The sequence below is a fragment of the Cornus florida genome, unplaced genomic scaffold (assembly GCF_030987335.1).
Source record: "Cornus florida cultivar Cherokee Brave unplaced genomic scaffold, ASM3098733v1 CherokeeBrave_3.0.0_Hap2_Chr03, whole genome shotgun sequence".
Taxonomy (NCBI): Eukaryota; Viridiplantae; Streptophyta; class Magnoliopsida; order Cornales; family Cornaceae; genus Cornus; species Cornus florida.
Genome location: NW_026775573.1, coordinates 19,988,298 through 20,014,556, shown reverse-complemented (window position 1 = coordinate 20,014,556; position 26,259 = coordinate 19,988,298). Strand labels below are relative to the sequence as shown.

General features: G+C 31.9%; 1 protein-coding gene and 1 pseudogene across 2 annotated transcripts; both read right to left on the bottom strand.

Annotated features, from left to right (window-relative positions):
• Positions 1-1,904: 1,904 nt before the first annotated feature.
• On the bottom strand, positions 1,905-7,562 carry LOC132299837 (raucaffricine-O-beta-D-glucosidase-like; annotated as a pseudogene).
• A 3,811-nt stretch (positions 7,563-11,373) lies between these two features.
• Positions 11,374-19,839, bottom strand: LOC132299835 (raucaffricine-O-beta-D-glucosidase-like). Of its 2 annotated transcripts, XM_059796694.1 has the most exons (14): positions 19,759-19,839; positions 19,464-19,668; positions 17,552-17,621; positions 17,385-17,443; positions 17,132-17,207; positions 16,296-16,373; positions 16,087-16,174; positions 15,373-15,652; positions 15,076-15,194; positions 13,722-13,939; positions 13,383-13,414; positions 12,417-12,519; positions 12,104-12,212; positions 11,374-11,916 (listed from the first exon to the last, which is right to left on the bottom strand). In XM_059796694.1, the coding sequence occupies exons 2-14, from the start codon at positions 19,566-19,568 to the stop codon at positions 11,694-11,696; spliced, it is 1,560 nt and encodes a 519-aa protein (XP_059652677.1). In that variant the 5' UTR covers positions 19,569-19,668; positions 19,759-19,839; the 3' UTR covers positions 11,374-11,693. The 2 variants fall into 2 exon arrangements, with proteins under 2 accessions (XP_059652677.1, XP_059652678.1); XM_059796695.1 differs by lacking the exons at positions 19,464-19,668; positions 19,759-19,839 and adding an exon at positions 19,066-19,301.
• Between the last annotated feature and the right edge of the window lie 6,420 nt (positions 19,840-26,259).

Genomic DNA, 26,259 nt, shown 5'->3' with positions numbered 1-26,259 from the left:
TTCGTACAATAATTTATGTTCACGTGTATCGTGTTGATTTATGAGTATTATGTTAAATAGGTAAATTTGAACAAAATTTGATTGATAATTATGTCAGAAACTTTTAATACGAACGTGACCATAACTTAAGTATAAAAAGTAAAAATACAATAAAATAAAATTGAGATAATAAAAAATAAAATTCATGAAAATGAGAATAATTTAGACAATACAATTACAAAAAAAAGTTCCAAATACACCAGCCATATTGAATTTATATGAAAATAATAGAAATATTCATAATAATGGGGTTAAAATAGGTTACGAGTTGACTTGGCACGATTCATTAAACGAGTTTAATCGGATTAAATTAAATGAGTTGGGCTTTAAAATACGAATACGACATAATTAATTAAATATATTAAATAGGTTAATACGAACGCGATTAAAGTCAACCCAAATCATTAATTTTGTGTCATGTTTAAATTGTGTTATTAGGTCGTATTGAATGCAATGCAGTGGACGGTGGGTAAGTAAGATATTCTCACGGTGGTTTGGGGTTGGGATAGGTGAGCCACAAATGCAATGGGGTTGCTCATGAGTTTGATAGCTCTAGTCATGTAATATGTATCCAATTTGTCTGACCCAAGATTTTTTTTGTCTCACCCAATATTGTAATTGATGTAGTGCAGTGTGAAGGCAATGATTATGGTTTAATTGTGTGTCACGCTTACACATGTCTACTTAGTCAATTAGGCTGTATATTTTCATGGAAATTACATACTCATTATTAGTCAATTTAGGATCACGTAATGCATGACTTTTAAAGTAATTTGCCTTTTATTTCTTTTTAATTCTTTTAAAAAAGTAAATTATACAAAATAATTTTGTAAATATAAAAAATATCGGATTAAAAGTTGGCGGAGTTAAAACGCAGAATGTAAGTTATTCACTTCTGAAATTATAAGGACTAACTTACTTTTATATCACAAAATGATATTATGCTTTCAACACTAATTATGAAAAAAATAAAATAAATAAAAATAAATAATAAATAAATAAATTGATATTATGCTTATTTGGTGGAACATCGGACGAGTTTATTGCATTTTTACCTAATTTAAAAGCTTTATTAAATTTGAATTAAGGCAATGATGGTGATCCAACGAAAAATAGAGAAAAATAGAAGATAATGTTTATGGCATCATTTTACAATTCATTAATTTTTGTAAAATTGCCAAGGAAAGAATGTACCAGCACTGACAAATTTAATATTATATAATATATACTCTTTTTTTTTTTTTTTTTTTGGGGTTATTATATATATTAAAAAAATTTAAAAATTATCCCACCAAAATTATAAAAATATTTCACTATTGCTTCCGCTATACACACAATTTCCTGACTCCATTCCTTTGCCGAAAGTATTTACAATTAAAATTTTCTCCCCTGAAAGATTACCACGTTGCATCCAAAATTCCAATGTTATGGATTTTTTAACATAGTCGCTTGCTCCGTTTAAGGATGAGAAAAAAGATTAAAAAAAAAAATGTTTGAGTTAAGTGAGAACACGATTAAAAAAGTTGATAAATGCTTTATTAATGAAATTGTTATTTGTTACTCATTTTCGTTTCTAAATTTCCAGACACGAATTTTGTGTGTACAATCTTGATTTAGTTGTTAATTTCACACCTAATTTAAACTAAATTTTGAAGAAATGATTTGAAAAAGGTATAGATAGTGAAAATGTGGCGTTTTACAGTCTTTTTTGTATTTTTTTTTTTCAGGAAATTACAGCATATTTGCATGGCAATTAAATTCTATTATTTTCTTCCGTACTTATCAAATCTGTCTAATATTTTACAAAAGCAATTAAACTCTTTATCCAACCTAAACAAAAAAACGAATGTGATTTTTCTCTGACAAACACCAATAAATATTTTTCTTCATTATTGAGTGAGCTACACAACAGGGGTAGCCCTCCCTTATAATCAAAATGGAAATTTAACCTGTCACGATCAATTGAGATCACAACTAATAAAAGGAGAAGAAGTGGTAAATAATTCTCAAATGTCTCACTTGAGAGTTTTCTCGGAATAATTCTCAAGAATCTCTATTTGAGGTAGGACTTTTGTGGAAAAACAATATTAGCCTAATCAATAAGTTATGCCTAAAACACTAGCCGAATGACTAGTATTTTAAGTCTAATTTATCAACTCAAATATCAAAATCGTTAACATAATCGTCATTAGGGCCATTGTCCTTCTGGGATGGGCCATTATCCTTCAGAGATTTTTGACTATCTTGTTTAAGCAGGTTCATGAACCATATTGCTGAATCTTTTGGATATCTTGACAACCCATTGTTGTAATCAACATGAATCATTCCAAAACGAACAGTGTAACCCTCACTCCATTCGAAATTATCTAGAAATGACCATGCAAAATATCCTATCACATTTGCACCATCGCTACACAAATCCAAGTCATAAACTGCCATTTATTAGTAGAAGAATATCATAAATAATACTTGAGCCCTTATATTTTTAAATTATTTATTTAAATTGCTCTATAAATTACTACCATTATAAAATTTACTTCTTCATATATATACATACACAAGAAAAATAGTGAATTTGATTAGAAAATTACTAGATTGCGTCTCGAACAAAACGAAGATGCATATCATAATAGTCTTTTCTAATCTTGTCAACACGAGCTTCCAGAAGCGTTAATTTGGGATCATTTTCCTCATCCACCCCTGTGAAACATGAGATGTTGTTAACAATGTAATTAATACAACAACAATCAATGTCTTTTTCCAACAATCAGGATCAAAACATTTTTAACAAATATGTGATACATAAATAATTAACCTTAATTAAAGAAAAAATTGAATAACTGTTTTAAATAATTACCATTTTCCGTGATGTAAATTGTTGGATTTCCATAATTTTCCTTTATGTAGTTCAAAAGCTCATAAATCCCTTCCGGATAAATATAGAGCCAATCTGAAGCAGCCTGCAGCAATATTTAAAGATACATGGTTATATATGAGAACTACATGTACTTATAGTAAGAAGTGAAATTTGTAGAGAAAGCCTCGATGGGTTTTTAATAGATCGCGGTGTAACGGGTTTGGATAAATTAAGTGTAAATTAGTCGATACAAGTTACGTAACGTATCGAACTTGAAAAAGGTCGCGTATCGGCTCCAAACCTAATAGTAGTTTTTTTTGTTTCTTTTTTTTTTTTTTCATTTTTTTTTGAAAAGCAGCTTCAAACCTAATAGTTCGATAGGTTTTAAATACTATTCAAACCTAATAATTTAATAGAAAGTCATTGATAGAATTCTTTCAAATAAGACCTTTTGATTAAATTATTAGGTTTAAGAATTATTATCGATTTTTTAAACGTATTTCAAGAAAAGGAGGTTGACTATTTGAATTTTGAAGGCTGTACCTTTGGACCAATGAGGACTCCATTCTTCTCAGCTACCAAAACAAAAACATCATACAAGTCATTTTATTGCAATGTTTATTAGAAATTATTTAGTAATTTTACAATGCAAAAGTTGGCTGTAAATTATTACTTACGTGTAAGTTTAACCAGAGAATCAGTAGTGTAACTAAGCTTTACACCAATAGGCTGACGTGATTTAGTTGCATAATTGGCAGTATAGTAGTTTAATCCAATGAAATCAAATGTCCCTCTTATATATTCTTTTTCTTCATCATCAAAGTCGTCAAGCCGATCTCCAACATTAGATTTCATGGTAGATGGATAGCAACCACTTGTCAATGGTTTTAAAAACCTAATAAAAACATGTTAAAATTCCAATTTAATCCTTAGTAATTTATTAAGACTTAAATTAAAATAAAAAAACAAAAAACTCTATACTTTGATAGCTATAAAATGTGCAACAAAACCATTAGTCACCAATCCAGTTGCTTGAAACGGCAACCATCTACTTCAAAAGATAAAAGAAATACTATTGTAATTAAAGAACTCTTAGTGCGGTATAGGATTTGCATAGACAACAAGTAGTTCTTTTAAATTTTGGAAATAGATGTGTATGACTAGACGTGTGTGTGAATATATATAGGCAAATGGGGTATTCAGGGACGGATCCAATAAGTTGGGGGCGGGGCGCGCAAAAGTGAATTAGTGTAATTTTTTTATAATTTTAGGAGGGGCAAAGTAAAAATTTTATAAGTATATAATTGAAAATAAGATAAATTAGTGGTATATAGTAGTAAAAAAAAAAATCAATGGGAGCATGCAATTGCCCCCACCGACTATAAGCTGGCTCCGTCCCTGGGGATATTTCTGAAGCTTTGTCCTGACTCCGAATAAATTTTTGAGACACCAAGCAAAACGCCTCCTCCACATGATCTTAAAAAATTGTTTACACTCGAGGGAAGTCGAATCTTACACGTAATACTTCATGAGACACTATACTAATGGCCAAGTTAATCCAAAACCATTTTCAATGAACCTAAATCTAGCCATGATCTTTCACTACAACCAGTGAATTTTTAGGGTAAAAATTAATGGGCCAAACCATGCATGCTTATAATGACAATGTCACTCAAACCTACTACGTGTAATCGTTATGGACTACTCACCATCCAAGCATGAAATCAAGAGCACGGTCTGCAGCGGCTTTGTCATCTTCATTATCATGCAAAGGCTCAAACCAACTCGAGACGAGTGAAATCCCAATTATACCCTCTTGAATTGCCTATGCATATTCAACATTCAATTAATCACAACGATTTGAAAACACTCAACACCTGAATAATTTCTTTGGAAAAGACTGTTATTAAGGATTAACAAAAAATTAAAAATAAAAATAATATATGGGTGATAGGTTAAGTGCAAAACCTTGAATTTATCCCGATACAAATGTACTGCATTTGCATGAGCAAGGAGTTGATTATGTGACACGATATATGGTTCTCTTCCTTGATCTCCTTTGGAGCTACTTTGTTGTTCATGGAAAGAAGAACGACAAAGGGAATGGAGACTCCTTATAGGCTCTGGTGAAGAAGAACCGTGACCTGGTGCTAGAAAACCCTTGACATATCCGCCAACACTGTAGCTCCATGGTTCATTTAACGTGATCCAATGCTTAACCCGGTCGCCAAATTCCCAAAAGCAAAGCTCCGCGTAGTTACAAAAATCAGATCTGTTAATTAAGTAGATTAAGTAAGATGCATCATCGTCACATTTGTCCCATATGAATGGGGGCAGTCACGTAAATTGTCCTTTTTAATTTTTTTTTTGGGTAAAGTGCAAAAAAAAGAAAAACCTAAACAATGTACAAATGTGCAAATAACTTGAAGTATATTTTGTACTTAAAATCCCATGAGCTATCACATTTTGTTACAAAACGTCACAATGCCTAAATTTTTTTTATCAAATTACCAAAATGCCCTTTCTTATTGAATTACACTAAAAAGTATTTTTCTTGTTAAAAAAAATTGTGAAAAAAAATTCATACTAATTTGATGACATATTATTCATCAAATTTGCTTAAATTTACCATTAATTTTTTCAATTAATTGTTTAAATTAAAAAATTTAACTAGAAAATTAAGTAGTTTCTTAATTTTTCATAAATTTATTGCATGAAAAGGCAGGTATTTTTATTTAAGTAACTCATTAATTTTTCAAGAACATATTGAATGAAAAATATATATATATATATATTTTTTATGATAAATTTTTTTAAGCAGAGTATAATAAATTTTATTATAAATAGTAAATTCTTAATAATAAATTAATCATTTTAGAAAATGGTAGTTACAAATTTATTTTTTTCCCCATTTTTATGATAGATGTACTAATAATAAAACTGAGGTAAATGGTATAACTGTATAGCTAACATTTAGATAAAGAGAAAAGATAATAAAAAATATATAATAAGAAATGACAAATTTAATGAAAAAGGGTCAAATGGTTTTTTGTGATGAAATTGTCCTTAATTGCAACAAATCAATAGTTCAAGTGGGCAATTTATAATTCAGGGAGTTATTTGCCAAAAAGCAATTTGCTCCATTTAATCTCTAGCTACTTATTATAATTCAATTACTGATCAACTAAACAAAAGGAACATAAGATGTAAATTCAGCCACTTACACAATTCGACCACTTAAGAAGCCACCATACTCATCTTCCAAAGCTTGAGGAAGATCCCAGTGAAATAGGGTCACAAAGGGCGTTATACCTGAATATATATATATATATATATATATAATTGCATAAGCATTTTGAGATGAAATTTATGTGTACGTGACATATTAAGAGTAATAAGGTAGGAAAAACAAAAGTTGAGGTTGAATCATAACCATTAGCTAGGAGCTCGTCTATCAGATTATTATAGTAGTCGATTCCTTTCTGGTTCACACCCCCACTTAGGCTTCCAGCTGATAATTACAATATTTATATACATATAAAAAAGTTAGAACAAGAGAATCAAAAAAATTAACCTAATTAAAGGATGATAAACCGATGATGCAATCACAAATTTGCGTTTGACTAAGATGACCAGATTAGCAAACCGTTACATAAGCGTGTTCATTTGATCCATAACCACGAATTGATTTTTTAGCTCAACTGTTCAGTAGCGAATTCATAAATAAATTTTTTTGAAGGATTGGATCAATTCAAGAATTTGAATCTCAAAAATACAATTCGATTTGTGAATTTGATTCGATCCATTACTTATATAACATATATAAATATTGTATATAGTTGAGATTGTTTTTCGATTTAATGAAACTGAAATTTAATGTAGGATTTTGTTATTTGGAAATTGGAATTGAGGATGTATTTTAGCCCCCAATGATTTAGCTTTGTCAATTGCTCTGCAGGGAGACTATCACAATTAAAGGATGGAGAATCATAAATAGTATTCTAATAGATTCTTTAATCTCAATTTCACATTGGATTAAAAAAATAATAATAATTTATTGGGCTAGTTGTAAAAGTCCAATATATAACACTAATATATATGATTCCAATCAGATTGTTTTACGAATTGGATCAGATCCATTTAAACTCTATTAAATCAGATTGGTCTCAAAAATTGTGCCTTCGATTACTTTAACTTTTGATTTTTCGATGATAAAAATCAATACTTACTTGGCAATATTCTAGACCATGAGATTGAGAATCGATAAGCATCTAGACCAATTTTCTTCAAGATCTTCACATCCTCCTACAACATGATTAAGAAAGTTCCGCTAAATCTTGCAATGTCATATACTAATATAAAATTTGAATATATATACACACTAATATAATGCATTATTACAATGTGGTATAGAATTAAGTGATGTAAATATATTTGAACTCCTAAAAGGTGATTGACCAATTAACCCAAATGATGTCAAATTAGGTTACAGTTGCACAAAGTTTGAGGAGTTTTATACCTTGTATCGGTGGTAAGAATCAACCGCCATGTTTCCATTAGTACCATCTTTTATCTTACCTATCATTAATTCACCATAAAAAATGTCAAGAATAAAACTTATTTAACAAAATAATACACATGCTAGTTGTGTGTGTGTGTGTGTGTGTGTGTGTGTGTGTGTGGAGAGAGAGAGAGAGTGAAAAGAGACCAGGGTGTCTTTGTGTGAAGGTATCCCATATACTTGGTCCTCTGCCACCTTCTTTTGCTGCTCCTTCAAACTGAACCACAAAAAAGAAAAAAAAAATAGAAAAATAGAATAATTCTTTTCCAACCATGTCGGGCACAGGATGTATGTAAGTGGGGCTCACATTTCTTGTGAGAGAGTCGGTCACCGTCAACTTAGTATGAGTATTGGGTACCAAAGAACATTGTGTCCTCACCCAATAAGTAGTAACTATTTTTCTTGTTTATAAAAAATAATCATTTCTTATCGGATTACATCACTATATTGTCAAATTCCTATAGTAGCCAATGATTTCTCATCGTTCGGAAAGGGAGGATTGAAGAATGATAGAAGACATGAAATATATAAGAAACTTCACTTGTTTTATTGGACGGAAGTGAAGAGATGGTGAAAGCAAAGAGGGATGAAGTCCCAACCGATGTCTTTGAAAGTTTTTTATTCGCTCAAAATTGAGCTAAAAAAAAAAATTACTCTACAAATATGTAATACTAATTTTAACATTTAATTATTTACAAAATCACTATCTCTAGGGGTCTCAACTTTTAAGAAAACACGCATTGTTTCTTATAAAATTTTAAAGCTAACTCTTCAAAGTTTATAGGTTTAGGCTATTAATTTGAAAAAGTGTTAAAAATGTACCGAAAGGTACTTATTTAGGAACACATCGAGAAACTCTAAAGATACGAACAATGTTAAAAGGAAAATGATAAAAGTACCGATTAGTTTTTATAACAAGCTGATGTGGCTATCGTTGAACTATAAATACGTTAAACAAAGAGAAACTCTATTTTATTGATTAATTTGTAACAGTCCTTGTTAGACATTATTGAAATCAGCAAGAAAACAATTCCAACATCGTAACATTACCCGGGTCGAAAAAAGTCTAAGATGTATACCTGATAAGCAGAAGATGCTGTTCCAAAGACAAAATCACTTGGAAAACTGCGTCGGTTAAGGGGAACAGTGGTATTAGTTGATCTCTTATTGCTTTGAGACTCCATTTATAACTGCTTTAATTTGGCTAGCTACTGTTATTGAGCTTCACTATATCTTGACTTGTATATATAGTGGAAAGACACTAAGCATTGGCCTAAAAAAAATTTAAGAAATAAAAAATAAAAAATAAAAAACATAATAAATAAATAAATGAAGAATTAAGAATGACCCGCACCCTACTCTCAAGGAAGACTTTGAAGAGGGAGGTAAACGGAGAAACAATTTAAGATCAAAACAAAAAATAAAATAAAAAATGACTCACATTTTAAAAAAATAATTTAAGATCGTTCACTAGCTAAATTTTTTATGTTTTCGTTGAAGTCAGCCATAATATATAAATAGTTGTGACGCTAAGACTTCTGGGTTGCTTTTTTAATTGAATAAATTTGAGTTTAGATTGGAGAATAAAATAGTTAAAGAATCCAAACTCAAATTTTTTAATTTGGAATTAATTTCTATCACATTAATCAAGCAACTAGTAGTATAAAACCATACCTAGACATTTGGTTTTTTTTTTTAATTCTCACTTGGTTAGATCCTAAGTCACATAAAGTGGGAGATTCGAGAGCAAAAGTATGAAAGCGGTATAATTAAGTCATAAATAGTGAGAATTTAAGCTAGAATGCGCGCGCAGCTTAAGAACAAGTGCGCGCTCGGAACGTGAGAGCAACACCCGCTAAGAAAATTTGTGTGACATAGGTCAGATCTGAAAGAATTCAAACTGAGAGCAAAAAAGGAAGACTTCGAAAAATTAATAGGTCGTTTATCTTGCCGGTGCATTATATAATGACTGGTGGGCGCATCGTGGGAAAGAGAATGTGGAACCTTGAATTCTACTAGTGAGAACATCAACCAGTCATTGCCAGTTCATTCTGCTAGAATGACATATTAACTAATGCCTGTACACTGCCATATTTATATAGTCTATGACGTGTGTGTGTGTGTGTGTGTATGTGTGTATGTTTAGGAGACACAAATTTTTAGCTACTACTATAAATAACAACTATGAATCTATGAAAAACGAACTCTCAGAAAAATCTCACTCTATAGTAGGGACTAGTTACAGCAGAGGATCACAAGCATATGATTTAAAATTATCTAATAATTTTTTAAAAACTTTCATGTAACTCCAATGCATCAAGTGGAGTAGTCGAGTAGATAAACTTGGACAAATACAATGAACCTAAAAATAATTATTATTTATTGAATGCACAAAGTCCACGCATGTGAATGAAAATTTGACAAAATTCAGTAGAGATGGGACGAGGGTATGCATATAAATAAGCATTAGACAAAATTCTTATATATATATATATATATATATATATATTTCCCCATCTCTATAACTTTATTCAAGGCACAATGTCCATCCAAAGTCTATGCACTTGGCCAACGATTTCAGATTGCTGGTGGGAAGTGTGATATATCATATAAAAATGATATAATTTTGGGACTTATTCGACAAATTAAGTGAAGAATAATGTCAAATACTATTTAAATGCAGTTGGATGCTCCATAAAAAGTTTACTTCTTAGTTTAGGGTTGTTGAGAATACCGTTAACACAAATATATATTATCTTTATATTATATAAAGAGAGTGGTGAATAGCGAACTCTTCTTTGCACTTGTCCGTTGCATGCCTCGTTTGAAAACTTTGTCCTCTTCGTCTGGACTTTAGTGGGCAGAAGCATTCTTTTTGGCCTAAAAGGTGGATTTCTTTGTGTGATAGTTGGTCGGATAGAGCGGTCCGCTTAGTGCATGGGTTTGGGAGCTTACATTTGTTGGACGATTTGGAAGTATCGCAATGACTTGGTTTTTTTTCTTGAAAGAGATGGGATCCGCATGAGGCTAGCCTGCAGGCGCTCCACGATTTTCAAAATTTTCTGGCAGTAGTTAACTGTCCAAAGTTCTTGCCTTCTACATCGGTGTCGGTTTTGCCTTTTCCGACATGGTGGAAGGGGCCGGAAGTTGGATGTTTTAAACTCAATTTGGATGCTTCTTTCAACCTTTCCTTGAGGCATTGCGGACGTAGCATGGTCCTGCGGAATCATTTAGGATATCCAGTCAAGATTGCTTCAGTGTTCTTTGACAATGTGTGCAGCCCGTCTATGGCGGAGAGTCTTGTGTTAAGGGAGTCTTTAGCTCTGCTTCATCAATGGGGTTATCACAACGTTGCTGTGGAAGCAGATTGTCTTCCGGTTATGAAGTTGCAGGCTTCAACGACTGCTCTGAAGGTGGTGTTTAAGGATATTGGTATGTTAGTTTGTGTTTGGGTTCTACCCTTGTCTGGGTTCCTTGTGTAGGAAATTGTATTGCTCATCTGTTGAGCAAATTTGCTTTTAAAGCCAAATGTGGCGATTTAGAGTGGAGCATATGGCTCTCGTGTTTATTAAATACTCTTCTCACCGAGTATGTTGTTTCTCATTGATTTCTTCCTTGTTAGTTTGTGTTAAAATAAAATAAAATAAAATAAAATAAAAAACACTCTACTGGGCGAGTAACAAATTTTATCCACACCTTGCATGGCGACGGTTAGATATAACCCTACGATCATATTACAAACCCACATTCTCCTACTAAAAGTATTCGGTTAAGAAATTCTTCCAAAATCCTCAACATTAAAATCATTTTCCTTCCCCATAATATGAAGTGCATATCTTGAAGTCTAATTATTGCATTCGTCAGGAAGCTGATTGCATCATTATTAATTTGAGTTTTCCATACATAAAACAACAGATAAACCAGAAATAAAATTGAGATCACAACCAAAAATAGAAGAAAGTGGTAAATAATTCACAAATACCACACTTACAGAGCCTTCTCAGAATAATTCTTAAGTACAGAGCTTTTGCCGAACAACCATGCAACCTCACCCCGATAATTTCAGACCTAAAACACTAGTCAAAAGGCTTTCATCCCCATATATGTTTTCAGTAATAAACATCGGTCTCGCTTGAAACATACATAAGGATAGATAAGCCTTCCGACAATTGTTTTAGGTCCAAGTTATCGACTCAAATACAGTAACCACGAGGGCCATAATCCTTTGAGAGATTTTTAACTATCCTGTTTATAATCGTCAGGGCCAGAATCCTTGAGAGATTTTTGACCGTCTTGTTTGAGGAGATTCATGAACCATATTGCTGAGTCTTTTGGATATCTTGAGAACCCATTCTTGTAATCTACATAGATCATACCGAACCGAACAGTGTAACCCGCAGTCCATTCAAAATTATCTAGCAAAGACCATGCAAAATATCCTTGCACATTGACACCCTCGCTGCAAAAATCCAAGTCACATAATTTATTTATTTTTAGTAAAATATAGTAATAAATAACACTTGAGCTCATGATTCTTTACTTTACCAACTAAAATTTTTCTATAAATTAATACTATTATAAAATTTACTTCTTAGCACAATTGGGGATATGTACACAAGAAACAGTGAGTTTTATGACAAAATTACTTGATAGCGTCTCGAATGAAACGAAGATGCTTGTCATGGTAATCTCTTCTAATCTTGTCATCACGAACTTCAAGAAGCGTTAATTTGGGATCATTTACCTCATCCACCCCTACAAAACAACAAAAGATAATGACAATAAAATTACCAACATAGCCACTAGTTTGTACGGTATGATCTCACCTCCACATGGGAAGGTCGAGAGTTCGAACTTTACCAGGGCATGTCGTAGGTGTGTCATAATATAATAAAAATAATAATTAACATTGCACAATGTAAATTAGAGAGAAATTTAATGATTATTTTGAATACTTACCGTTCTCTGTGATGTAAATGGCTGGATTACCATAGTTTTTCTTTACGTAGTTCAAAAGTTTGTAAATCCCTTCCGGATAAATATGGAGCCAATCTGAAGCACCCTGTAACAATATTAAAAGATCCACAGTTATATATGACAACTGAATGTATTCATTAAGCTTCCAGTAATAAGTGAAACCTGCAGACAAGACTTAGAAATCAATCCTTAATGATCTTACTGTAATATACACTGAGAGAGTATACCATCATAGGTTTTCAAAGCCACTCTGGTGTCATCAATAGAAACTGATATTCTATTTGAGTGAACTGAAACCAAAATCGACTACTACTATTCAAACCACATTATAATTTTGTAGAAGTAACTCTGCCAAAGAAGCACCATAGGGGCGGAGTTGGAAAAAAAAAAAAATCAGATGGGGCAACCATTCCACTAATATGATAGGAAATTTGGAACAAATAGCAAAGTGGGTTTTTTTTAAAATTTTATTTTTAATTATAATGTGAGAGAAAAGGCATGGATCTTTTTTGAATTTCGAAAATTATGTTGGACCAATAAGTTAGAAAATGAGGTTTCTTTTTGTAAATTTGAAGTTTTTTAAGATCTCTTGTGAATTTTTTTAGGGGTTCAGTGGGGCATATTTATAATTACTAAATTTATATATAGAAAAGGTCAAATTGCACTAAAATCCCCTGTACTATCAAAAAGTTACAATAAATTTCTTTTTTTTTTAAATTAAAAAAAAAATTAAAAAAAAAAAATTCATTTTTTTTGGACAGAAAACACCCCCAATTTATCTAAAGTTGTAAATTACCCCCAACCATGGACATTAGCTCAAATGGTATCATCTCTCCTCTCTAAAGGAGAATTTGAGAGTTTGATTTCTGCTAAGAATAATATTGTGAATATGTGTGTATGCTTGAATTTTCAACCAAAAAAAAGAGGTCGATTATTTGAAGGTCTTACCCTTGGACCAATGGGGACTCCATTCCGCTCAGCTACCAAAACAAAAAACCGTGGTCATTTTATTACAGTGATACATTAGAAATTGGGAGCTGATATTAGCACGTCAAATTTTACTTATGAAACTCCACTTTTTAAATTTAGCAATTGAAATACTGTTTTGTCCCCGTTTTTGTACCATCTTTCCAAGTAAATCCTATAGACTTCATTTAAGGAGATGAAGGGTACTTGTTATTTCAACTATTTAAATTAAAAGTGGACTGCCTGAGGTCAATGTGGAATGCTAATATCAGCTCCCTAGAAATTTTGTAATTGAACAATGCAAAGTTTGGCTATAATTACTTGTAAACTTAACCCGAGAATCAGTAATGTAACTGAACTTTACACCAATAGGTTGGCGTGCTCCAGTTGCATAATTGGCCGTATAGTAGTTCAATCCGATGAAATCAAATGACCCTCTTATCAAATCGCTTTCTTTATCATCCAAGTCCTGAAGCCGCTCTCCAGCCTTAGATTTCATGGTAGACGGATAGCAACCACTTGTCAAGGGTTTTAAAAACCTAGTGAAAAAAATTGAAAAATCAAATTTAAACCTTATTTTATGAAAACAATTTTTTAAAAAAAAAAAAAAACCGAAGCTACTTGAACAACGGAGATCAATGACTACATACCAACCACAAAAAATAAGGTTTACATGCAAAAAAATCAACGAAGATAACAAATATAAATTTTTCACATGCAAAAAAATCAACCAAGATAACAAATATAAAATTTTCACATGCAAACAAGGAAAAAAAAATTCATAAAAAAATCACTAATTTTTCAATCCTAATACACTAATTCCTTTTATTGCACGTATAATTGATGCAATCCATCAACATATATATCAGTTAGTGTAGCTTCAATTAAAGCACCAGCCACGGCATCAATAATACTGTCTCACAACAACCAACTATATTAGTAGTAGTATTTTGCACCAATAATAATACCCCACAGCAGGTATTGTGTTGTTAGGAGAGAATGAATTCATGTTCTTCTCTTGGGGCTCTATTTGGTAGGTGGAGAAGCACCAAAGTTTTTTATAGCATCACTAATCTATAGGGTAAAAAATCTGGGGGGATATTTGCGAAATTTCAGAAAATTTAGAGATGGCAAGTCCCCCCTCGGGCATATGCTCCCTCCACCACTACTCCTGAACCCAAGTATCCTTTAAGGGACTCGAACCGGAAACCATCGGACAACCCTTGGTCGTATAGGAATGGTATACTTAACAAGAAGTAACCTGGAATTTTGGACACTAATATACAAAGTGAGATAGCGATCATATTAGTAGTATCACAGAAACTAGTGAGAGTGAGTAACATAACAGTAAGGTTATTTCACTGCGATCTGGAGGTTTCAATTTCAAAATATGGAATAACCTTTCTTATATCATGTAGACTACCATGTACTTCTTTGAAGTAAGAAATTTATTTAGGCTCTAACTCATATAGTTCTAGGACCTCATGAAAATGGCCAACTTAATCCAAAAGCACTTTCAATGAACCTAGATCTTGTCCCACTTTTTCTTTATGGGTTTACTTCAACCAATGAAATTTTATTATCAGATAGGCAAACTATGCATGCTTAACAAAACAAAGTCATGATTCAACCTACTATTAAATACTATGAATGAAGCAATACATGGAATACTCACCATCCAAGCATGAAATCAAGAGCACGGTTTGCAGCGTCTTTGTCCTCGTCACTGGTTTCGCAGAGAGGCTCATACCAATGGGAAAAAAGTGAAATGCCAATCATTCCTTTTTGACTTGCCTATGCACATTCAACATTCAATTGATCACAACCATCACAAAACACTCACACCTGGATAATTTCTTTGGTATAGAGTATAGACTGTCATCAAGGATTAACATAAAAAATATAAAATAAAATAAAATAAAAACAATAATGTAAAAATTAATATATGGATCATACGGGTTAAGTGTAAAACCTTAAATTTCTCCTTATACAAATTAAACGCAGTTGCATGCGCAAGAAGTTGATTATGTGCCACTATATATGGTTCTCTTCCTGGATCTCCATAGGAGCAATTTTGTTGTTGATTGAGACTCCTTATAGGCTCAGGCGAAGAAGAACCTCTACCTGGTGCGAGGCTACCATCGGCATATCCATAAACACTGTAAGTCCATGGCTGATTTAACGTGATCCAATGCTTCACTCGATCACCAAATTCCCAAAAGCAAAGCTCGGCATAATTACAAAAATCTGACCTGTTAAGCAGATTAAATGGTATTAGTTAAATGCACAATATCCTTAGAATTTCAGGCACACACTTTAAGTCTTACAATGTACTATAATTCTGCTTGGAATTGGAGTAGTTTTCTTCTCTTAAATGCCACATGTACAAAGTTATGACACGGACCTCCCATATGGCTTTTAGTATATTAGAATTTGTTTTGGACTATTCATTATTATATGGATTGAATATGACTTGGATTCAAATCCACAAATGAACCTTGATCTTAGAATATGAAATTAGACTTAATTTAACACGTCTACTCCAGATCTGCTCCATTTTTCATTATCCCTACCTGATTTATTATAAAATGACTGATGTGGGTAATATGTGTGTGAGTATTTACCTAATACAAAAAATACTAATCAACTAAACAAAAGGATTGTAAGATGAAAATCAGCCACTTACACAATCCGACCACTTAAGAAGCCACCATACTCATCTTCTAAGGCTTGAGGAAGATCCCAGTGAAACAGGGTCACAAAGGGCTTTATCCCTAAACATGTATATATTTGATAGCATAAGCAATTTAAGATGAAAACTATGTTAAGTAACATGTTAACAATTTAACAATAATGGGAAAAAAAAAAAAAAAAAAAAAGGAGTTGTATCACAACCATTAGCTAGGAGCTCGTCAATGAGGTTATTATAGTAGTCGATTCCTTCCTTGTTCACGCCCCCACTTAGACTTCCAGCTGACATAATTCCAATATTTATAAAATGAACAATTTAGAATAAGAGAATCAAAAATTTTAACCTACGAATTAAAGGATGATAAACCATTGATGCCATCACAAATTTGCTGCTAAGATCACCGGATTAGTAACTGTTACATAAGGGTTGTTTTTTTTAAATATAGTTTTCACAGGCAAAAAGTTGTGTTGGGCTTGGGCTAGAGTCTCACGCATGTAATGGCTTAGGCCTGCTTTTGGCCCAATCTTATTGGGCCTGTACATTAATACAATTACATTTACCTTTCAAAACATATATATATATATATATACAAATTTGTATCAAATGCTTATGAAAAACTTGCAAATGGCATAATAACAAAGGGGCTAAAATGCCGCACTAAATTGCTTAGTTAAGCTGACAGAATGATTCGATTTCATAATAAGCTATTCCCTCTACTCAGTGATACGAAGGTCAATCTATTTATTTAAATCCAATACTTCATGTCCGTCTTGAGAAGGGATTTTATTGTTTGGTTTCTATTACAATCAAGAATAAACAATATTCTCTAGTTTCAAAATCCTTTTTTGACATGTTCTCTCCTCTCAAAAGGAGAGGTTGAAATTTCAAGCTCTCTTAGAGGCATGTTGTGAATGAAAAAATAAAAAATAAAAATTCTTTTTGAAATTTCTAATGTTAAGTATGGTTGTATACTTCTAGTTGCTTGGGAATTCCAAATATGAATGCATAGCAGAATAGGATGGTAAAATTCAGTACTTACTTGGCAATACTCTAGACCATGAGATTGAGAATCTATATGCATCTAGACCAATTTTCTTCATGATCTTCACATCCTCCTACAAGGCTACAACATGGTTAAGGAAGTTCCCACTAAATCTTGCAATTTCATACTAATATTACAATGTGGTTTAGAGTTAAGTGATCTAAATATATTTGAATTCCTAAAAAGTGACTGATCAATTAGCCCAAATGACACATGATGTCAAATTGGATTACACAAAGTTTGAGAATACCTTGTATTGATGGTAAGAATCAACTGCCATGTTTCCATTAGTACCATCTATTATCTTACCTGTAAATTGCATAAAACATTTTTAACAAAAGAACACACACACATGGTAGTGTGTGTATATATATATATATATAGAGAGAGAGAGAGAGAGAGAGAGACAGAAGAGACCAGGGTATCTTTGTGTGAAAGTATCCCATATACTTGGTCCTCTACCACCTTCGCTTGCTGCTCCTTCATACTGAACAAAAAACAAAGAATAAATTTCAGTAATATCCTCTGAGGTTCGCCCTAATGTCAGTTAGAAACAAACTATGGCGATTGTCATCAATGCACCCCTCAGGTCAGTAAGGTAATTCACAAACACCCTGCCACCATTTGCAGAGATCTGATACCATACAAAATGATATGGTTACCCTTCGCCTCTCACTTGACTTGGAAAAAAACCTAAAGTTGCTAAACAAACTCTATTAGACACAATTTAAGTGACCAAATTGCACTCCTTACTCTGTAATGCAACTGATATGAAACTACTATATGTTTTTACCAATATTATTTTTCAATCAAACCCACAGTTGCTTTAAAGATTATCAGAATTTGATGATAAAAAAGCAAACCAAATTGAGATAGAAACAAGGGGCACACATTACAAAATCAACAATCATAGGAAGACTAGATTGAAGGAAAAAACATAAATATAATATATGGTAAAGTGCAAAAAAACCCTTTGAATTATTGGCTTTTTGCACCTAACCCCCCCTGAACTAAAGATTGACCCCCTAAATTATTGATTTATTGCAATTAAGGACAAACGTAATACAAAATACAAATTTACCCTTTGTTATTAAATTTGTAATTTCTTATTAAATTATTTTTTATTAAATTTTCTCTTATTTAAATATTAATTATACCATTTACCTTAATTTTATAATTAGTATTAATTGATTATAAAAATGGAAAAAAATAAATAAATTTGTAACTATCATTCTCTAAAATGATTAACTTATTATAATAAAACTTATTATACCCACTTTAAAAAAAAATAGTATAAAAAAATATCTTCTTTTTCAAACAATATTGATGAAAAATTAATAAATTACGTAAATAAAAAATATCTTCTTTTTAATGCGATATATTCATGAAAATTAAGAAATTACTTAAATTGTTTCAAAATTTTCCATTTAAAATTTTTATTTAAATGATTAGTTTAAAAAATTAAAAGCAAACTTATGCAAATTTAATGGAGAATATTTCATCAAATTAGTATGAATTTTTTTCATAATTTATTTTAACAAGAAAAATATTTCATCAAGTGTAATTCAATAAGAAAGGGTATTATGGTCATTTAATGAAAAATAGTTAAGACAATGGAACATTTTGCAACTAATTTATAATAGTTTAGGAGATTTTATGTACAAAACATAGTTCAGGAGAATTATTTGCAAATCTAGATATAGTTGAGGGTTTTTTTTTTTTTGCACTTTATCCTAAAATATATATATATATATATATATATATATATATATAATCAATCAATCCATGATTACAGCCAAAATTTAAAATAAAAAAATAAAAAAGAAATATCCTTAAAAATCAATTAGGGCAACTAAGCCCCAGGAAGCAACAGAGCGGCCGATCCAATCCAATGACACCTTCAATTGAATCGGTCAAACTCAATCGAATACCTCATAAATCACTCAGAGTTCGACGACGGCGTGGAGGATAATGCTCCGGTGCTATCGTGACGGTTGATCTCGCCGCTGCTGCTGTGGTCTCCATCGAAGGATCTGAAGATCACGTCCGCGAAGGAGGGGTTCGAGGATCGAATTGAAAGAAAAGTTAGGGTTCTGAGGGTGAAGGATGGACGATGCAGAGGAGACTAGGGATGGATTTTTGACTAATTTGTGTCACTAATATGGAGCAAACATCACGAAATGTAACTGAAATTTATTCAAAAATAAATGAAATGAATTACTTCACCACCCACTAATATAAAATACAGTTCAAACGCCTGAAAATGGTACAATACAAACACAAACACAAAATCATTATAATGCTCCGGTGAGAGAAATGTATAATGTACCTGATAAGCTGATGAAGCAGTACCAAACACAAAATCATTTGGAAAACTGCGTCGATTGAGGGAACCAGTGGCACTAATTGAGCTCATATTGCTTTCAGATTCCATGTATACTGCTGTTGAGAGGGTCACTTCTATATCTTGACTATATATATATATATATATATATATATATATATAGCATGGAAGGACTCTATAGGGCGTTGGCCTACAAAATTAAATAATGATAAATAAATAAATACTAAAGAATCAAGAATTGATCCAGTAACATAATTCTTTTAAACATGTGTCTTTTTACGCTTTGTGCTTTCTCGTTCATGTAGCTTTGCATGCTCTTCTTGTTATTTTCCTCCACTTAAGTTAAATTTTTATCGGTTCGCACTCCCACTCTTAAACCCACTTTAGGGTCAATCTGGTGCAATGACAAAAAGAAGAAAGGAAAGGAAAAGTGACAGAGAGGGATTAAATATTTGTGTTCGATAAAAATTATTGGAACGAAAGGGAAAATTTTGGAGGGTTAACACAAGGTTTTAGTAATAAATTTCTTAACTTTCCAAAAATATAAGGAAATGAAGGAAAAGGAAATGAGAGGTTTGGTGTGTGATTTCATATGTCAATTTTGTCCTTAATTTACATGTGAATTTAGTTTGCAAAATAAGAATTACAGACCTTGATTAGTTAATTTAGCAGTTACACAAAGAGAGGGGGGGGAAGCTTGAGAGTTGAGAGAAAGAGGGCCAATGGCTGAAGCTTGCGAAAGCGAACCCGAATTGGAACCGTGGGCGATGGAAACTGAAAGATCGATATGGGTTTTGATTTTTTGAACAATCTGAAATTGAGTTTTGATTTTTTGAATAATCTGAAATGATGCCGATATAGGATTTATAGTTTTGATTCTTGTAGACAAATATATAAACTGAAATATATGGGTTTTGAACTTCAGCTGCTTCTTGTATTTGTAGTTGGAGAGAGAGAGAGAGAGAGAGAAAGAGAGAGGGCAAGTTCAGTGTTGAGGACGAGAATAGAGATGGAGGCTGAAATGATTTGCTCTAAATTTTTTTTTCATTTTCTGGTGGCCAATCCTTTATATATATAAATTTATATTTTAAAATATAAAAAGGCATAATAATAAATTTATTAAAATAATTTTCCTTCTTATTCTTATCTTTTCTTCCCCAAACATGATTATTATCCTTCTCTTTCTTTTCCATTCAATAATCAACCAAACACGAGACCAAAATTATTCTTTCCTTTCTTTTTCCTTTCCCTTTCTCTTCTAAGTGGTCTATCTTGGTAAACACGAGACCAAAATTATTCTTCCCTTTCTTTTTTCTTTCCCTTTCTTTTCTAAGTGGTCTATCTTGGTAGTAGAGTAATTTGTTTTGAAGAATATTTTTCAAAAATTACTACTTTATAAGTAATATTATTCCCTTCTACACGAGCAGATATAACTAATGCTATCCTCTCCCTTAAAACTCACCCTACCAAAACATAGTGATTTTGAAGTTATTAATCAAAAAACAATTTAAGATCAAGACAAAAAATAACAAAACATGACGTATTTTAAATTTTAATGGCGTGGTCATGAATCATTGCACCGACCTCATTGTCATAATGTCCTTCAATTTATAAGATTAAAACAATAATAATATCTTGCAATGTAAATGACTCTTTCACCCTTTATATAAAACTCTCCCCCCTTCTATCTAGTTGTATGTGGCCTCATTGCACTGACCTAATTGTCATTTAATGTCCTTCAATTTGTAAGATTAAAATAATAATAATATCTTGCAATCTAAATGCCTCTTTTACCCTTGTATACCCCAAAAAAATCTAGTTGTGTGTAGCCTCCTCATTGCACTGACTCAATGTCATTTAATGTCCTTCAATTTATAATATTAAAATAATAATAATATCTTGCAATGTAAATGACTCTTTCACCCTTTATATAAAATTCTATTCCCCCCTATCTAGTTGTATGTCTAGGCTCACAGCAACACTCCAACCACTAGAAATAATTCAGTTTGGATGTACTTTGCAATAGTCAGCTAAGAAAATTAAGAGAATTGGATGTTGGTTGAGTGGTCGAAGAGAGGAGGGTTTTATTGATTATTGCTGCTCTTTCTTCTCAATACTTTCGAATTAGAAAATTTGAAAAATATAATTAATATATATGTTGATGTAAAATTTATCACAATTCAGAATAGACGGTCTTTTCTTCAAGAACATAAAAATGAAGATCGACATAGTGTCGGCTCGGTGCACACCAACTATTAATGGAAAAAAAAAAAAAACAAACAAACAACGACAGCTACCGTCTTAATTGTGTGGTACCTTAATAGTTAACCACTAGGAGTCTTGAAAGTGATACCGGTTCCTTGACTTTTTTACCATGGAGTACGAAAGTTACTTGTTCTTATTTTCATTACTTGTAGTCTGTTCGATTCTTGAGCTTTCACGTCACTTCAACTTCTTTACTGGTCTAATATCCTGAACTTTCTTGGTGTCTAATATTCCGTATCAGTTGCGCTATTTCCGAGTTTGCTTGAAAAAAAGTCACCAACTCTTCATTTTCAATAACACATGTTTGCTCAATAACTCTCACCAAATATGAAAAAATCTTACTCATGCTGCACTGGGCATAGTCACAGATGGACCCGGGAAATTGAGTGAAGCGTGACGCGTAAAAGTGAATTTTTTTTCTAATTTCAGGAAGGGCAACACTAGAATTTTATAGGTATATAAAAAAGTTCCTCAGCCTCTATAAGTCAACAGCCAAAAATCAACATCCTTGTGTCACTATAAAAGAGAGACTTCTATTGATTTGAGAAAGCACACATATCACTGTATCAACTAGCAGCAAGAATATGGATTATTCAGAATTGATGCCATTCGTCTCCATAAGCAACCAGCCATCTAGTATATATACCTTCTTATTTTTTTAATCAGTAATAGAGAATAAATTACTTTTCAGAAATATATATGTGTGTGTGTGTATATATATATCATATTATTCCGTGTCCCTCACACTATGAAAGAGAGGACTAGAGTTCCCTCTTAGCCTCACAAATTCACAATGAGTAACAATTTAACCACACGAACACGTGCCTCAACTAGATCATTTAGAAATTATAGCACTTAAATAGTAACTGCAATGATTCCTCATGCATACTTTTATTAGTAGTTATTTTGTATTTTTTAATTAAGTTAAAGTTTTTCCGTTAAAAAAAAAAAAAAAAATACCAGCACGTAATTATATTATGTTATATATAAATAAAATACTAGCACGTAATTGAAGATACACAAAATGGTAACAAGATCTTTGCAATGAAGCACTCGTTAATGCCCATGTTGCTCTAGTAAACAACAGGTACATTTATATAAAATTTAGCCTTTGGGATGAAGTTAGATACGATTGACTCTAGTAATTAATTAATTACATCTGGCACACTTAAATATCATTAAGGTGTAGACATCATCTACAATTTTAGATGTTGCATTTAATAGGTTGAAGTACAACACCATGCATCTGTAATAACTATTATTAATTTTTTTTTTTTTTTTAATGTCACCGAGTCTCAATAAAATAGCCAACCTATAGAAAATATTCATAAATGTTTTCTTGGTAAATCAAACAAAATTATTATCTAAAAATTGAATTTATTAAAGATGCCACCAGAATTACTGGTACACCCCTTATTCGAATTCCACCCTAGTACTCCGTATATAATAAGACATTAAGACCATGAAATGTTAAATCATATACTACAGTTCGAAATTCGAATAAGGGGTGTACCAGTAAATAAGACCATGAAATGTCCCCCTGACACACAACCAACAGTCTAACACACAACCCGGTGTATCAATTGATCATGATCATAAAGTGTTATGGCGCGGAACAACGTGAATTTTAGGGGTTTTTTTTTTTTTTTTTTGCACTAGATTAAAATTTTAAGAGTATTTTTTTACATAGAAGGGACATTCTCAAACAGTTTTTTTTTTCCGATCATTTTATAAAATTATTTATTTTTATATATTTTATAAAATAGTTCAGTAACGGTAATTTAGTCAACTTAGTGTTTAAATTTGTCAAGGGACTTATTTGCATCAAATTGAAACTTTATGAGTGTTTTATGCACTTGAGGGGTATGATATGCACTGTAAATATGCTTTAGGGGTGTTTTTTGCACTTGACCCTATTTTTATAAACTTTTTGTGATGTTTCCAAATTTTCGCCATTTTTCATTTTTTCGAAAATTTTGTCACAGTGAGAGCATTTTCGTCTTTTGTCGTTTTGCGTACCGAACACTTTTGCGAGTGTCGGTTATGTCCGAGAGTTGTTTGGAGCATTTCATTAAGTCCATGACTCTTTGACATGCAAGGATGATCATTTTTGCATTTTTTCGTTTTTCGAGCCGAACAACTCCGTGTGGGACCCGCTACCGGAATTGTTGCGTATGGGGTTTTTGTTTGGGTCCATATACATCATAATCATTTTATTTAATGTATTTTATGTGGTTGTAAATTAATATGTGTATATGTGTATATATATTTGTGTGTGGTGTAAAATGAGAAGAAAAATAAAAGAAAAAGAAAATATTTTTGGTGGTGGGACCCACCACCACTATAATTGGCTAAGAGACCATTTAGGTCTCACATTTCCTCTCTATTTTCTCTCTCTCCCCACTAGTCTCTCTCACCCCATTTCTTTGCTTTTTCTTTTTCATTTGGTATCAAGGCTACAAACCTTGATTTCTTCCTCAATACTTAGAAATTTTGGAAGCCATTTGCGGCAATTCGAAAAGCACAGCGAGATCTTCACATCCATATAAGCAATTTTAGTTTTAGTGCACTCTAGGGATTCAGGTTTTGAGACCCATTTTGGGGGTTTTTCATCCTCCTTGAGGTAGAGGTCTCTAATCCATATATTCTTGGGCTTTTGTGAATTAATTTCAAAAAAAAAATTGTGTTTGTGTAATATCCCTAATTTTAAAAGGACAATTCTGGAATTTAATTATTATATTTAATTGCATTTTATTGAATTATTTTAATTGGTTTAATTATTTAAGTGTTTTTATTTGAATTACTTGTTGTTTTATTATTATTTACTTGTGCTTTATTTTCGTTAAATTAAATGGTTTTATTTTTATGTTATGTGGTTAATTATTTTTAATCTCATGTGTTTGTAATTAGATTTTATTTTAAAATGGACTAAATTAATTACGTGAATTTACTTAGGGTTTTGCTTAAATTAAATCGTGTCTTAGGTTTGAGCCCACTTGTAGTTGGTTTAGGATTTGAATTTAGGGTTTCACATAAAGCCTATAAATACATAAGTATGCGTCTGCTAAAGGTTTTTGTAAACCCTATTCACCATATTCACGTACATAAGATTACAGAGGGAATACAGGGAACAACCGAGTGTGTTTTGTGACACAAAATACAGAGAGAACCTTAAGAGATTAAAGGAGGGATTCAAGGAGGAGTTCGAGACTGAATTAGGAGCAGCAGAGGTAGTTTAACACAACCGACGTTGCCGGAGTTAATACAGACGATAGTTAGAGATTTTAATCCAAAGTCTCAAGGCAAGTCTTTGTTTTTCTCTTTCCCTTTAATCTGTGTTATGTGCATGCCTAGATAGACTCCAGGGATTAAATAAAGGATCAAACAGATTTAAACAAACATTATAAAAAATCTTTTAAACATATATGAATTTTATTTAATCTCGTTGAATTAACTGGTTTGCTTAGTCTTTGATTTTCTGTTATTTGTTCCTCTTGTTGTTTAGGTTTAAACTTTGTTTAATTGAGATTAGTATGTGAATGGATGTCTTGTAATTAATCTGGGACTAAGTTTAAACCCTAGAATGAGTATTTAAAACATTACAGAGGCTCTGTCAATCGCCGGAGTCGTGGAAGACGAACTGTCACAGTGAATTTTTGCAAACCAGTTGACATCTAGGATGTATACATCAACCGGTTTAGGCGAACCAGTCAACACCTAGGATTTTACATCAACCAGTTTAGGCATACCAGTCAACACTTGGGATTTTACATCAACTAGTTCCTGTAACTCTCATATGGGTTGTCCAGTGTTGGATTTTGGCACGGGAGTTGGTATTTAGGGATGGTTGGGCCTAAAATTAACATAATGGTTAATTTTTTGTGAACTTCTGGGACTCGACAATTAACTGGAATGCATAATATAAATGATATGCTAGGTTTGGAATAAAATTAACGTAATGGTTAATTTATGGATTCAAACTGTTTTAAATCAATCAATTGAATTGAAATAGTTTAATTATGTTAGGGATGTTATATAGTCAATTTGAGATACCTGATAATTTGTATAAAATAAATTATATGCATGCTATTTAGATTATTATTGCTAAATAATATGCAAAGATTGTATCCATGTTTTATATCATGGCTATATGAAATCAATGAATATATTTATAATTGTGTGCAGACATTTATTTATGTCCTCTCAATTATACGGATCTTGGGAATAAATTGATATTTACATATACTATTGTATGGTTAATTGTTGGATTTTTGGTTGTGTAGTTTAAATCAACATATTAAAATACATAACTTTAGGTATGCTCATTATGGAAAATGTTTTTATTCTCAATTGTTGGATTTATGGACTTAGTTGATATTTACATGCATGGTCTGTATTATTAACTGTTGGAATGATGGATTGTATGCACCAGTATGGAATGGTGACATACCAGGGGGATTAGCTCAAAAACGCTAAGTCCTACCTACTATGAAATTAAGGAATGGATTAACTAAAA